General features: G+C 36.1%; 1 protein-coding gene across 2 annotated transcripts; it reads left to right on the top strand.

Annotated features, from left to right (window-relative positions):
* Positions 1–249: 249 nt before the first annotated feature.
* Positions 250–5,914, top strand: RpS11 (ribosomal protein S11). 2 transcript variants are annotated; one of them, XM_089646526.1, is made up of 4 exons: positions 250–292; positions 1,359–1,475; positions 4,478–4,683; positions 5,723–5,914. In XM_089646526.1, exons 1-4 carry the CDS (start codon positions 281–283, stop codon positions 5,844–5,846), a joined length of 459 nt encoding a protein of 152 aa, XP_089502652.1. In that variant the 5' UTR covers positions 250–280; the 3' UTR covers positions 5,847–5,914. The 2 variants fall into 2 exon arrangements, with proteins under 2 accessions (XP_089502652.1, XP_089502651.1); XM_089646525.1 differs by lacking the exon at positions 1,359–1,475 and adding an exon at positions 1,163–1,291 and having other exon boundaries at positions 255–292.
* Positions 5,915–16,758: the final 10,844 nt, after the last annotated feature.

Below are 16,758 nucleotides of genomic sequence, written 5' to 3' on the forward strand. Positions count from 1 at the left end.
TGATTTGACTTCCCAATGTACTTTCAAAGATTTCAAAATGTGAAATAGAACTAATAAATCCTAGAACTAAAATTACAACTGTTAAGTTTGAAATATTTGATTTTTCGATCAAAGAACGCACGCACGATTTTTATATTTACTTTTCCTGCCTTCTTAGGTAAGAACTCGAGAAAAGTATTAGTTCTTACCTTATTGCACTGAATATTGTCTAGGGTCATCCATAGCCGAAAACGATGACAGCGCTGCCTGCCGCATTTCCCGTTCTTTTGCCGCTTACAAGATGGCTGACCAGGTATGTTTTAGAGAAAATAGGCCTTTTGAAACGTATCAGCAACAATATTAAGTGGTTTTATTCAATAATAATGTTAAAATTTCAACACAAGACCGTTTTAAAAAAGATAGTGCATTAACTTTCGTGAAAATATGCGAAATGTGATTGGTTTTCCGCGACCGTGTGTGTCCACGTGGTGTTGGCATTAGCCATGTTAATTTCGCGTTTTCGTATGTTTACTGTGTTCTGAAGCTTCGATGGAAGGATGTAAATACATTTTCTCTAAATAAATTGTATTTCGTCAACGTAACCGTTTCATGAAATAAGGTTTCCAATAACTTACATGTTTTGAGGTTACCTGTCACTAGAGTGTTGTTCAAACTTCAAATTGTCAATCCAACTTGTATTTACCATCCATTTCTAATAAACCTTAATATTATAAGAAAAACAACCAATATACTAAACCCCAGTGTTTTTAAAGTGCCGAGTCCATCACTTTGTCCAAATTGTATATGCACATTTTTATTTGTCAATTCTTCGTCCGAACGTCCGTCTATATCAACAACATGCTTTATTTTCGTTAATTAATGTGAATATCGGTGCCATCCGTGCTTATTTACCATTAAAACAACCGAAAACTTTTAATATTTTCTTACAAATCGTGAAATCTTGATTTTTAATTACCGAAATACTACTTTCAACGTTAAATCGCGACGGTGATTGATGACAACTTCATATTAACCTTATCGTGTGACGTTAAACGATGAAAATGCGTGATTATCATATTCAAGTCGACTACTTGGTAGAATGTCGTTGTGTTAATCAAACTTCAAATATCACTATTTCAATGTCTCACTTTTCCTTCTGTGTTGTGTTAAACCATGTTTCCAGAATGAACGCTCGTTCCAAAAGCAGCCGACCGTGTTCCTAAATAGGAAGAAGGGGACCGCAGTGAAGAAGGGACGCAAGTCTCTACGCTACACACGCGATGTGGGCTTAGGGTTTAAGACTCCCCGTGAGGTATGACATGGGGCGCGCCCCCGTTTGGCATGGTGTGCTATAACGTAGTTGATTGTGTTTTCCGCAGACAGAGAAGGCGTTCCAGAAGCAGCCCACCGTCAACTTCAACAAGAAGGGGGGGCTGAAGAAGAAGTTTATGCGATACCATCGCGACATTGGGCTAGGATTCAGAACTCCCCGTGAGGTAGATATTGTTGACTTTCAGCGACTCGCTGGGCGGGTTGTGGTGCTGGTGGCTGGTGCCTGGGAACTTCTATGTCGTCTATTGTTTATCTCGCTGACTTCCAAAAAAATATAACAAACTACTTACTCTGAATTATATTGTTCATTGGAAAATTCTCACAACAATGATATTATAGTGGATCCCATGACAATAAAACAGTGACCAAAATTTGAAGAAAAATAATAAAACTAACCTAAGTTAACATTCAACCTATTTATCACGTTTTGTCACTGTTCTGTCACGTCATAATTAAATTCAAAATTTACCATTTAATGTATGGATTAAGGGCCTCTTAGGTGATTTTTCACTAAAACTGTGGTAGATAAATTATCCACTTATTAGTTTTGTACATGATTAATATTGATTTAAAGCTATCTAAAATCCAGATGAATAATGTGATTTTATGGATTATGGCCATATCAGTTGATTTTATAGTTTTATGAAATCAACTGCATTTTTTGAATTTGGGAATTTTCCATTGCAATCGATATGATATTATGACTACACAAAAATACTCATTAATTTACTCAATCCTTCCGAAATTGCCTGAAAATAACAAAATGTCAATGAATATTACTAAAAATACCTAAAAAGTCTGCTTGGGAATGCACAACTAATAGTAAATATTATTTAACTTATCAGCCATTTAAAAAAAAAATCAAGTGCTTTGTTAACTCATTGTAAACCATGCCTGTGGACAGTGGCGGCTCATGACTTGAGTGTACCAAAACTAATATTTAAAAAAATAGCATTATTGATGCTGTAAGTGAAAACTTTTTTTTTTTTTTTTCCCAAATTCGGTTTTTTGTATGAAGATTGTCAGGAAGTTGAACTGAATGAAACCTCATGGCCTCCTCTGTGGAGTTAACACAAAAATTGATAATTAATCTTTTTATAGTAACCCTTTACCCCTACTAAATAATTATTACACTTCCCAAGAGTGTTTCCTCAATGTTTGAAAAACAAACAGTCTTGTCCCTAAATAATACAGTGTTCACTCGCAGCAAAATGTCTTCAATTTCACTCTTCTCAAGGTATGTCTTCTGTCAAGGAATCTTTTTTTCTCAAGTAAGTTGTCAGTTCTTCATTTTTTACAACTTGTATTTCTATTGTATGGGCATTATTTACTAATTGAAGGTAAGGGAACTCTGTTACTAATGCTATCTCCTCTATTATTTAACTTATTGTCTGTTTATTTTGTTTAAATGTTCTGGTGTTTGTGAATGCTTTATATTACTAATTTTGTACATTGTTGTCTGACGTATGATGTAACAGCGTAAGTTGTTATGTGCCATTAAAACCATGGATAATACGAACAAGGAAGACAGGCTACGAACTATCAGTAAGAAACTGCGTGAACCAATATGTTGCCAAAGTTGTTAACCCCACTACTGCAAATTGCATCTACGCACAGTGGAGCTTCTCACTTGTTTCTACCTACATACCAAACACATCTTTCATTAGAATCCGTCGCATTGATAATTTGGTTGTAGCCCAGTGAGGCACGTTTCCATGCCATATCTCCTTTATGTTTCTATTATCTATGATTAATCTTCCAGAATTTATTTTGAGCTTCGAGAAACAAAAATAAGTTTTGCACACTATAAACAATCAAAATAGATAATTATGTTTTAGTAGTCCTACATATAATTATTTTTTTAGAGATTATCATTGACCCATAGGGGCCGAAAAAGAAATAAAAATTATATATATTTTTTGTGGAAGCCAACATGTATACAATACCATTCTTGAAAAAGTGACATTTTTGTCTAACTAACCCAAGATGAATGTGTACAAGGCTACAAGGCCAAAAGGCCAAAACTGCAATTGCAGTGCTGCATAGTGTGTGTGTTCACCAGCCTTGTAAACTGCGAACGCAAGGGTTCTCTCCTAGGTGTTAATCTGTTATAACTAATAAATTAGCCCAATTTTTGGGTCCATGTTTTTAATTTTGGTTAAACCTGAGTAAAATGAATGTTTTAAACCATCTCGGCTTGATGTAAGATATTTTACAATACATATTCAGAAAGATGTTGATTCAAAAAAATGTTTGCTGTAATTTATGCTTATTGGTGAGGAATTTACAAAAAAATGTCTACTAACAAAATTAACCAATCACATCAATTCTCCCCCCCCTCTCACTTTCTAGATAGTGATTTATTGATTTCGATTGATTTGAACCCTATAAAAATAAAATAATATTTATAGTCCACCTGGATATCTTCTTTCAAAGTGGCTAGAAATTCAATACATAATTAAGCTTGGTGTGTTCAAAAATCACATGTTATTGTACAGCATCATTTAAAACTTTTGACATTTAAACTGTCCACATTGGTAGTCAATAACACGACTCACTTGAGTAGAATTTGATCAATAGATAATATGGAAAGTAAATAAATAAAATATGATGATTCACAACCTATTTAAATATAACAATAATATCAGGACGGAGTCATAAAGTATCTGTCAAGATTGCATGCTGTCAGTAAAAGGGACAGAGGTGGCTGATGTATGTATAACTGCAAGGAATGTAGGTACTAGAAGGCTACAATTCATGCAAATTTTTACTAATTTTATTTTTACGCTGTTATAATCAATAGTTTTCTCCTAGTGTGTTCAATTCCTCGGCTGGCTAAGTCCTCCATCACAACACAAGCAACATTTTCCGCTTACTGTGGTGGTAGTAGGAGATTTTCAAATATTGTCAGGTTATTCGTAACCCGGGAATGTTGTCCTTATGAAAAATAGATACATAAATGTCAAAAATTTTAAATGTCGCTGATCTTTGATTTGATTTGCCTCAAATGATATAACACACCTCACATGATGATTTCGACGACGGTCTTCTGATACACAAATGAAGCACAAATCGTCTTTTCTGATCTAGTAAAATTCTGTTGTATATAAAATCAACACTGCTTTCTTTATCTTGTGTTATATTAATGCTTCAATTCCCGGTTTAGGCGGTCGAAGGAACCTACATCGACAAGAAATGCCCGTTCACCGGTAACGTGACCATCAGAGGCCGCATCCTCACCGGAGTTGTGCAGAAGCTGAAGATGCAGAGGACCATAGTCATCAGAAGGGACTACCTCCACTATATCAAGAAGTACAACCGTTTCGAGAAGAGGCATCGCAACATGTCTGTGCACCTCTCCCCTTGCTTCAGGTTTGTACAAATATCAATATGTAGATTCATTAATCCTCTAGTATAGTAAATACATAATGAAGGGTTGAGTTCTTATCTTGCCAACTCTGCAAGATTCAGAAGTGGCATAATGGATTGTGTGTTTGATTCCAGTTGCAGTGAAAACATCCACAAGGTTCAAACAATGTATCCATTTTGTTTGAACCTTGTAAATTTTACTTTCGTAGGATTATTATTAAAACTGCATCGAAATGTAATTAACAATTAATATAATTGGTAATAACTAAATCATAACATTATTCAACGAAATGTAGTAGTCTGTATTTTTTTTCGCAGTTCGGTGCCAACCAAAAAATGGTGCAACCATTTATACTTTGGGATGAAATTGCGCTTAATTTGTAATAATCTTTTGGTTATGTACCTTCCTACTAGACGTCTTTGGGTGCCCGCAGACGAGAGACTTTATAGTTGCACAGTTAGGCATATTGCGAGATATTTAGTTGGGAGACTTTTTTTAATTTCTATGAATTTTACAATAGTTTTCAAACTGTCGTTGCGACTAAAGTCTCTCGTCTGTGGGCACTCTTGTGTGGATTTTCCTATCCTATACATAATGCCTAGTGTCTAGCGATTCTACCGGTGATATTTAAAATCTAGCTGTTGATGTCTTAAATAACTGTTCCAAGTTGGATCGTTATTTTCGTTAGTATTATTTCCAAAGATATTATTCAACAGTTGACAATCGCCAACGATATCAGCGTTGGTTGGATTGTCGCACAGTCCTAATTCTTACGTGCTTAAATGTAGTATTTCATGCACATCTTGCCTGGAATCCAACACATCACTCAGTTTCTAAATCCCTTAAAATATGTATTGTTTTACTGCTAGAACATTTATTTATATATTATTAAGTTCAAATGATGAAACCACGACGGTCTTCTGACACAAATTTGATGATACCATCTTTTCTAAACCAAAATTTCTGACTATAACTGTACTCCAACCAATTTCTCCCCTCTCACTGCCCCCCGCTAATCCCCGCTTTCTGTGTTTGTTGCAGGGACGTGGATATCGGAGATGTGGTGACCATCGGAGAATGCAGACCCCTCTCCAAGACCGTCAGGTTCAACGTCCTGAAGGTCACCAAGGGAAAGGGATCCAAGAAGAGTTTCAAGAAATTCTAACTCTGCAAAACCCTAGCTATAAGTTGTATAAAAAAATGACAGTCAAATAAATTATTGGTTGTCTTCAATTTCTATTGTTTTATTTTAATGTGAATACCCATAGACATAACTATAAGGGTGAGGGGAATAAACTAAGTTGCGACGAGTGGAGAGGTGGCATAGGCCCTTTCAATGATGAATGATGGTCAATAAATGAATCTGACTCTTTCGTTTACAGGCAACTCACATTTTAACACTTACAAATCCCGTTAAAAAGTTCTACTTGTTTCCGAAATTTAATATTTTGTTACAGGATTTAGTTACACTTACAAATGAGTTATAATTTACTTATTGCATTAAAAAAACATGTGTACCCTGAGTGAATGCCAATGATTGGGGGTATGTAAATTTCGTTTTTACGAAATAGATGCGATGAAAGCGAAATCTGCATTTTATTTGCGATAAAAGCGAAATTTGAAAATTAAATACTTTCGAACCTTTTTACGTTACGTGCTTTCAAGTGTTGATCAGACGCGCTAACAATTATTACAACTCTGTTCAAAACAGACAGAGACGGCACGAGTTGTTGCGTAGATGAGGAGCGAGCGTATTGCAGAATCATGTTTTGGTAGGCGCGAGCAATTGCGCCATTAAATTCGAGTTCTGGTTTGCTGCTTAGCTAAGAAGTAGTGCGAGCAATTGCGTCTTTAAATTTGAGTTCTGGTTGGCTGCTTAGCTAAGAAGTAGTGCGAGCAATTGCGCCTTAAAATTCGAGTTCAGGTTTGCTGCTTAGCTTAGAAGTAGTGTATATTGCAGAATCATGTTTTGGTAGGCGCGAAAAATTGCGCCTTTAAATTTGAGTTCTGGTTTGCTGCTTAGCTAAGAAGTAGTGCGAGCAATTGCGCCTTTAAATTTGAGTTCTGGTTTGCTGCTTAGCTAAGAAGTAGTGCGAGCAATTGCGCCTTCAAATTCGAGTTCAGGTTTGCTGCTTAGCTAAGAAGTAGTGCGAGCAATTGCGCCTTAAAATTCGAGTTCAGGTTTGCTGCTTAGCTTAGACGTAGTGTATATTGCAGAATCATGTTTTGGTAGGCGCGAGCAATTGCGCTATTAAATTCGAGTTCAGGTTTGCTGCTTAGCTAAGAAGTAGTGCGAGCAATTGCGCCTTAAAATTCGAGTTCAGGTTTGCTGCATAGCTTAGAGGTAGTGTATATTGCAGAATCATGTTTTGGTAGGCGCGAGCAATTACGCTATTAAATTCGAGTTCAGGTTTGCTGCTTAGCTAAGAAGTAGTGCGAGCAATTGCGTCTTTAAATTTGAGTTCTGGTTTGCTGCTTAGCTAAGAAGTAGTGCGAGCAATTGCGCCTTCAAATTCGAGTTCAGGTTTGCTGCTTAGCTAAGAAGTAGTGCGAGCAATTGCGCCTTAAAATTCGAGTTCAGGTTTGCTGCTTAGCTTAGAAGTAGTGTATATTGCAGAATCTGGTTTTGGTAGGCGCGAGCAATTGCGCCATTAAATTCGAGTTCAGGTTTGCTGCTTAGCTAAGAAGTAGTGCGAGCAATTGCGCCTTAAAATTCGAGTTCAGGTTTGCTGCTTAGCTTAGAGGTAGTGTATATTGCAGAATCATGTTTTGGTAGGCGCGAGCAATTGCGCCATTAAATTCGAGTTCAGGTTTGCTGCTTAGCTAAGAAGTAGTGCGAGCAATTGCGCCTTAAAATTCGAGTTCAGGTTTGCTGCTTAGCTTAGAAGTAGTGTATATTGCAGAATCATGTTTTGGTAGGCGCGAGCAATTGCGCCATTAAATTCGAGTTCAGGTTTGCTGCTTAGCTAAGAAGTAGTGCGAGCAATTGCGCCTTAAAATTCGAGTTCAGGTTTGCTGCTTAGCTTAGAAGTAGTGTATATTGCAGAATCATGTTTTGGTAGGCGCGAGCAATTGCGCCATTAAATTCGAGTTCAGGTTTGCTGCTTAGCTAAGAAGTAGTGCGAGCAATTGCGCCTTAAAATTCGAGTTCAGGTTTGCTGCTTAGCTTAGAGGTAGTGTATATTGCAGAATCATGTTTTGGTAGGCGCGAGCAATTGCGCCATTAAATTCGAGTTCAGGTTTGCTGCTTAGCTAAGAAGTAGTGCGAGCAATTGCGTCTTTAAATTTGAGTTCTGGTTTGCTGCTTAGCTAAGAAGTAGTGCGAGCAATTGCGCCTTCAAATTCGAGTTCAGGTTTGCTGCTTAGCTTAGAAGTAGTGTATATTGCAGAATCATGTTTTGGTAGGCGCGAGCAATTGCGCCATTAAATTCGAGTTCAGGTTTGCTGCTTAGCTAAGAAGTAGTGCGAGCAATTGCGTCTTTAAATTTGAGTTCTGGTTTGCTGCTTAGCTAAGAAGTAGTGCGAGCAATTGCGCCTTAAAATTCGAGTTCAGGTTTGCTGCTTAGCTTAGAAGTAGTGTATATTGCAGAATCATGTTTTGGTAGGCGCGAGCAATTGCGCCATTAAATTCGAGTTCAGGTTTGCTGCTTAGCTAAGAAGAAGTGCGAGCCATTGCGCCTTAAAATTCGAGTTCAGGTTTGCTGCTTAGCTTAGAGGTAGTGTATATTGCAGAATCATGTTTTGGTAGGCGCGAGCAATTGCGACATTAAATTCGAGTTCAGGTTTGCTGCTTAGCTAAGAAGTAGTGCGAGCCATTGCGCCTTAAAATTCGAGTTCAGGTTTGCTGCTTAGCTTAGAGGTAGTGTATATTGCAGAATCATGTTTTGGTAGGCGCGAGCAATTGCGCCATTAAATTCGAGTTAAGGTTTGCTGCTTAGCTTAGAGGTAGTGTATATTGCAGAATCATGTTTTGGTAGGCGCGAGCAGTTGCGCCATTAAATTCGAGTTCAGGTTTGCTGCTTAGCTAAGAAGTAGTGCGAGCAATTGCTTCTTTAAATTTGAGTTCTGGTTTGCTGCTTAGCTAAGAAGTAGTGCGAGCAATTGCGCCTTCAAATTCGAGTTCAGGTTTGCTGCTTAGCTAAGAAGTAGTGCGAGCAATTGCGCCTTAAAATTCGAGTTCAGGTTTGCTGCTTAGCTTAGAAGTAGTGTATATTGCAGAAACATGTTTTGGTAGGCGCGAGCAATTGCGCCATTAAATTCGAGTTCAGGTTTGCTGCTTAGCTAAGAAGTAGTGCGAGCAATTGCGCCTTAAAATTCGAGTTCAGGTTTGCTGCTTAGCTTAGAGGTAGTGTATATTGCAGAATCATGTTTTGGTAGGCGCGAGCAATTGCGACATTAAATTCGAGTTCAGGTTTGCTGCTTAGCTAAGAAGTAGTGCGAGCCATTGCGCCTTAAAATTCGAGTTCAGGTTTGCTGCTTAGCTTAGAGGTAGTGTATATTGCAGAATCATGTTTTGGTAGGCGCGAGCAATTGCGCCATTAAATTCGAGTTAAGGTTTGCTGCTTAGCTTAGAGGTAGTGTATATTGCAGAATCATGTTTTGGTAGGCGCGAGCAGTTGCGCCATTAAATTCGAGTTCAGGTTTGCTGCTTAGCTAAGAAGTAGTGCGAGCAATTGCGTCTTTAAATTTGAGTTCTGGTTTGCTGCTTAGCTAAGAAGTAGTGCGAGCAATTGCGGCTTCAAATTCGAGTTCAGGTTTGCTGCTTAGCTAAGAAGTAGTGCGAGCAATTGCGCCTTAAAATTCGAGTTCAGGTTTGCTGCTTAGCTTAGAGGTAGTGTATATTGCAGAATCATGTTTTGGTAGGCGCGAGCAATTGCGCTATTAAATTCGAGTTCAGGTTTGCTGCTTAGCTAAGAAGTAGTGCGAGCAATTGCGCCTTAAAATTCGAGTTCAGGTTTGCTGCTTAGCTTAGAGGTAGTTTATATTGCAGAATCATGTTTTGGTAGGCGCGAGCAATTGCGCCATTAAATTCGAGTTCAGGTTTGCTGCTTAGCTAAGAAGTAGTGCGAGCAATTGCTTCTTTAAATTTGAGTTCTGGTTTGCTGCTTAGCTAAGAAGTAGTGCGAGCAATTGCGCCTTCAAATTCGAGTTCAGGTTTGCTGCTTAGCTAAGAAGTAGTGCGAGCAATTCGCCTTAAAATTCGAGTTCAGGTTTGCTGCTTAGCTTAGAAGTAGTGTATATTGCAGAATCATGTTTTGGTAGGCGCGAGCAATTGCGCTATTAAATTCGAGTTCAGGTTTGCTGCTTAGCTAAGAAGTAGTGCGAGCAATTGCGCCTTAAAATTCGAGTTCAGGTTTGCTGCTTAGCTTAGAGGTAGTGTATATTGCAGAATCATGTTTTTGTAGGCGCGAGCAATTGCTTCTTTAAATTTGAGTTCTGGTTTGCTGCTTAGCTAAGAAGTAGTGCGAGCAATTGCGCCTTCAAATTCGAGTTCAGGTTTGCTGCTTAGCTAAGAAGTAGTGCGAGCAATTGCGCCTTAAAATTCGAGTTCAGGTTTGCTGCTTAGCTTAGAAGTAGTGTATATTGCAGAAACATGTTTTGGTAGGCGCGAGCAATTGCGCCATTAAATTCGAGTTCAGGTTTGCTGCTTAGCTAAGAAGTAGTGCGAGCAATTGCGCCTTAAAATTCGAGTTCAGGTTTGCTGCTTAGCTTAGAAGTAGTGTATATTGCAGAAACATGTTTTGGTAGGCGCGAGCAATTGCGCCATTAAATTCGAGTTCAGGTTTGCTGCTTAGCTAAGAAGTAGTGCGAGCAATTGCGCCTTAAAATTCGAGTTCAGGTTTGCTGCTTAGCTTAGAGGTAGTGTATATTGCAGAATCATGTTTTGGTAGGCGCGAGCAATTGCGCCATTAAATTCGAGTTCAGGTTTGCTGCTTAGCTAAGAAGTAGTGCGAGCAATTGCGTCTTTAAATTTGAGTTCTGGTTTGCTGCTTAGCTAAGAAGTAGTGCGAGCAATTGCGCCTTCAAATTCGAGTTCAGGTTTGCTGCTTAGCTTAGAAGTAGTGTATATTGCAGAATCATGTTTTGGTAGGCGCGAGAAATTGCGCCTTTAAATTCGAGTTCAGGTTTGCTGCTTAGCTAAGAAGTAGTGCGAGCAATTGCTTCTTTAAATTTGAGTTCTGGTTTGCTGCTTAGCTAAGAAGTAGTGCGAGCAATTGCGCCATTAAATTCGAGTTCAACTTACATTCATATCAGAATTCTGTCCGAAAATTATGAAACTAATTGACAACTTAGAAGGTTCAAACTATTCGTTTGCACACATTTTGTGGAGTAAATTAGAAGATTTGAAGTCCTCTCAATGTGAAGGCTCTTTTGGCGAAAAAACAATGAATATTTTATCAACCGAAAATTCTATCGATCACAGCATGGTGTTGAAGACAGCAGCTCGAGAGAGCTTGGATAAATTGTTGGTACCATTGATGTATTTATACTAGATTAGCCTTGTCTAGTTAAATCCATTTTAAAAATGACACCACATAGCGTACGTCACAAATATGGAGATGAACTTAACAACCCAACTCTGTTTAAACTCCTTGTACAAACGTTCGAACTCGTAAGCGAAACCAAGGAACAGCGTTCATTTTGTTACAGAGTTGTTGTTGTAATTTCAATACAAAACCGTCACCAAAATAAGATTTTTTTGCTTAACCAGGTCTGAATCAGGTAAAGGACTAATAAATAACACAAAATGATTTTTATTTTCACATTTTAAGTTTTGGATTCTGTCCACTACATATTGAACCAAAACGGGAAACGTACACATATTTACTATTGAGTAGAAGTTTTATGAATTTACAAAATTATTTATATAAAATAGTATATAATTATCAAAGAAAGCGTTTACTTTGTGGCTTGACACTTTAATCAAATGAAAAGTTATTTTGTTTTTAAACGCTTCGTTAGGTTTATAAGACAGCATTATAAAAACTAGTCTAGGTACTTATTAATAATGTATAAAATATAATATCAAAATAAAGCGAGAGAAATCATATTAGACGAGGACAGAGTAACAACAGACAGACAGAGTAACATACAGACTAACAATTTTTAGGCTTTTTAAGACAGTTAAAATACAGTTAAATTAAAATAAAAACTATAGCAGACTTAAGGTCTTGCGATGACCAATGTTTTTTGATATAGTGTCCTCTGCGTGCAGTTTTATCTTTTATAAGCATAAACTTTTTAATATAAGTGTGTTTGTCGGAAGTGACTTGCCAGGTAAGTATGTTTTGGTATCTTTTCTAAATAACAAATGTAAATCCTAGGAAATAAATTGTACAGCGCCCTTGAGGTGATTTTTCACAAAAACGGCGCTCTACAAATTATCCAATTATTATTACTATTATTATTAGAGCTTCAGAGAGGGTGTGGTGGGGTTGGACAAGGGAGGGTGGGGGTTACATGGTAATAATATCAATTTATTTATGCCCATTAAATAAGCTTTTACACTTTTACATTGTGTTTGTCTCCTTTTTTTAATATAGGCACAACTTTACATATCTACGGAAAAAATTATGATTGTACCTTCCTTCCCAAGGGTTGGAGTGAACCGCGCCAAAAACCTTGCCAAATGCATGCCGATCGGACCGAAATTTATTTAGTATATTAACTGCTGTAATGTCATACGATTTCAGAGAAATGCCTATTCGGTTTATTTTTGTAGTACCATTTTTGTGAAATATATAGATGGTGCTTAATCAAAGCTAGACAATAACAACCAGTAATTAAAATAACCTTTCTCAGATTAAGCAACGATACCTAATTTGTGGGTATATTACATTCTCTCCTCCACACAGAATGCTCAAAGATTATAAAGGACCTGAAGGAAATTGCAGTCTAAACGTTTGGGATGAAATGATTTGAGCACAAATGGCTTCCTGATAATGGTACGGTCAACGTGTTCCGATATCGTGATAATTAATGTATTCGAAATTTACTAACAATTTAACAGGAAACCTGTTTATTCGTTCGTTAAGGGCCTGCAATCCCTTTTTTAAAATAAATTAGAAAAAATCTGTTCCGACATCGTGATAATGAATGTATTCGAAATTTACTAAAAGTTCAACCAGAAACCTCTTCATTCGTTCGTTAAAGGCCTGCAATCCGCTTTTTTAAAATAAATTAGCAAACACTCTTTTTTCCGTATTTTTAAATATTTATTTACTTATTTTGTAAGAAACAAACAGCTTTTATATAATATACAATGATAGATATAAATATACAAGTTAACTGAAGTCAAGCCACAGAAGTTTCTTATGTTAAAGTTCATTAGAAATGAAGTCTTAATATCTTGAAATAAATTTGGTGTTAAAGGAAGGGGAGAGGAAGAGGAAAATAGGAAGAGGATAGGAGATGCTCCCGATACATTCCATACTCTCATATAGATAATCGATCGTACGCATTACTTCACATCGATATTTCTTTAGGTTATTACCAAAAATGTCAATGCTGTAAAATTTTGTATTAGATTGTGCACATATATGAGGAATTGGGGATTTTCGAATGTTATATATAATAAATATTACCTAGTTATTTTTACAAAATTGAATCCGGATTGCTTATATCCATTTCTCAATTTTTTCTCGGTTTGTGGGGAAACCTAAGCGAAAATAAGACATTTTAAGAATAATTATCGGAATGTATATAGAAAATATTTATTCCTGTACCTAACATTTTAAGCCTACATGAACGTTCCTTTTCATGTAACATATCTTCCACCACCTTCATCACCTCTACAGCAATAGTTATAATAAAAAAAGGTAAGTGTAATATATATATATAAATACTTTGTAATATATATTTTTTCAATGAAAAGAAAAATGTAATTAAAACAGTAAACACAAAATAAATTACTCAACGACGCGATTTTTTCATATAATTTAACATGCAAATAAGTGTGGACTTAATACAACCCTGAATAGAGACAAGACTAAAAAATAACCAATACTTCTAAAGTTTTTTGCGCGCATCAAGTAAAAACGCGTGATTTTAACCAACACATCAATAATTATCATGTGGCAAGCTCGTGCCATGTACTATTGTTTATATGTATTCGTTAAAACCGTATAACACGCTGCATGACGTCATGATTGTGACTAGTTTGAAAGATGACGTCAGAAAATTTACTTGTCGTTATTGAAATTCTATTAATTTCTGATTTTTGTTAATGCGTTGCCTTCAATCTATCGGTAAGATACTTATATTTTTTTATTCAGATAGCTGATTACATTTTCTAAAATAAAGTCCGCAATAGGTACAATCTAAAATATTTGGAACTAGGTTATTTATGTGATTGAAAAAATGAACTTGCCCAGCATAGCTGACAAGCAAAATAGCTTAACTCTAGACCAACAAAAGGTAAAACGCAATGCACAGTGCCCATTTCGCATTGCGACACAATGCGTGCGCCTTTTCATAAATGTGCACGTGAACCAAACCAAAATTGTGTTGAGGTTATTTTTCAATGGTTACACGGCTTGTCTAGTTGTATTTAGTCTATGGTTGGTACACATGGGGCCGAATCCAACAAATGAGTGCTACAAGCACATTGCAATACATTGGCAGATTATTATCGGAAGCAGCAAATGTGCCCTCTTCTTCTGTCAATTCAAATTCCATAGTGGAAAGCTTCGCAAAAATTCCAAGGTGTACCACAAGAAGAACTAATTGACGGGTACTCTCATTTTCACAGAAAATTACTTCGATTGGTCGGCCAAGAAGCTCCTGTGGATGTAATGCAAGTTTTAGTTACATCAAAATCTTACTACCCTGGATTTGAAAAAGCAGCTATTCAATTGCCCTGTCAATAGTGTTGATGCCGAGAGGTACTTTAGTATCTACAACATTGTCGTAACTGATCGCAGGCAAACAATGAAAGATGAAAATGTAGAAATTACAACAATGCTAGCCTTTAATTGAGTTTTTAACACTGTATTTTTTTTGCGAAATAAATGCGAAATTTTCCATTTTGAGTTTTTTTAAATGCGAAATCACGATTGTTTATTTGCGAAATTTACGTACCTCTACCAATGATAGATAATAGATATATTTAGGGTTATTGCACAAAAGCTCTAGGGTTTAAGTTCATTGTCGCCAAGCGGGACGTGATTATTCACTAAGAGATGTTCTGCGAATTTTGAAAAAATATATATAAAAATAATAAAAGCACTTTTTCAATTTTTTTGTCGTTAAACGTGGTTATAACCACAGTTTGAAAATGGCCTTGAAAGCCGAAACAGCTGTAACAATAACAAAAATCAAAAAATACTTGTAGAACTAATAATATTATTAAATATAAAAAAGTTACATTAATATTTGCACCTAGTTGTTTCTTTAAGGGTACAATAACTTCCAGACCCTCCGCACAAAGACCCACAATGGATTGCGCTGCTACCTCTCTTTTCTGTGCAAGGTCCGGTTATTTTAATGTTTGCTCGCCAACGAAAAGGTTGGGAATTCTTGAACAATGGCATCCCCAATAATTGGGTTAAAAGACAAATCAATTGTTTACGCCCATACGTTTTTTAATTTTTTTAAATTTAATTCATCAAAAAAAAAATTACAGAATATATAATTTATCATTAGTAAGTAAAATACCTATATGTAAGTTAGTAACAACTTACGTATTTTACATGTACGCATATAATATGAATAAACAGTTTTGTCTGTAAAAAAAACTCATAATACAAATACAATATTGAATTTGTATGTCTTTCTCAAAAGAATTGAGTTTTTAACGAATATAATTATTTATTCATATTCATGTTGCGTATGTTATAACGCAAACAATTAATGTGCCTTAATATTGTAAAGCACAAAGTGTATTTTAATAAAATAAATTAATTAACACCATCTATGAACACGTAGAATATAACGAGCGTCGCATTTAACCTTAAGTATGTTTTTAAGCTGATGAGAGTAGGTAAAAGGAAGGTTGGGAAGTACCTGGCTATACAGATCTGGTCACTAAGCAAGAGTTACTCACGAAAACTGCGATGCGGCGCTGCATGCTTCAGCGAGCTTTTGTCGGTCCTCGGGTGAGCGTATGTTACATTTGAGTGTGGTGTATTTATTGTTCATCCTGTTAAAATAAATACACCCTAAAGTGAATCGATAATTTTCACCGTATCGGATATGAGTTCTATTGCGGAAGATGTATCAAATGATAGCTACACTGTGGACGCCGAGATCTTTGTTTGACAAAAGTTTTTACTAAGGTTTTTTTGTAAAAACATCAGACAATTTTTTTTTTAATTTTAGACCTAGACTCCTTCTGATACAATTTATTTTTCACCTCGTTACTTTTTGAAAATATTGTCAAAGAAACCAATCGTTGTGCTCTACAATTTTTGAAGACAGGAATTTTGAAACTGAATTCACGGGCAAAAGAGGGGACACCAACTACTGTGAATAAAATAAAGGACTTATTTCCATCTTTCTGGAAATGGGGATAACAAGGCGAACCACAATTTATTATTGGAAAAGGGATTCCACTGAGATAAGGCGATCCAATCTCAACTTCAGCCTCGCTGAAAAAAGGGACTACATGGACTTTGCACACAATTTTATATTTTTTGTAGTTGTAAATGTGCATTTTTTTATTAGAAGCGTAAAATACCACCCTTCACATGTTTAATTGCAAAAAGAATTATTAAAATTTATTGAAATTTGTCCAAGTTATTGCATTTTTATTTAATACCATACTTTAACTTGCAAGCATAGTATAAAAACAGTTAAATTTAAACAATGTTATCTACAAAAAACATACAAATATTTAATTCTAGGTCTTTAAAGTCAATTAACATTATCTACCAAAAAAAACATACCAATAATTCGAGGGATATTATAAGTCAAACGATGCTATCTACTAAAAGACACACCACGAATTTGTAAATAATGTTGTTTGACTTTAAGCCCTCTAATTATTGGTATGTTTTAATGGTAATGTTAATTGACTTTTAGGACCTAGAATTATTTGAATGTTTTTGAAGTGAAACAGGGCGAAAAACCGACGTTTG

Source organism: Hesperophylax consimilis, chromosome 24 (assembly GCF_061612785.1).
Source record: "Hesperophylax consimilis isolate HC1 chromosome 24, BYU_Hcon_1.0, whole genome shotgun sequence".
NCBI lineage: Eukaryota > Metazoa > Arthropoda > Insecta > Trichoptera > Limnephilidae > Hesperophylax > Hesperophylax consimilis.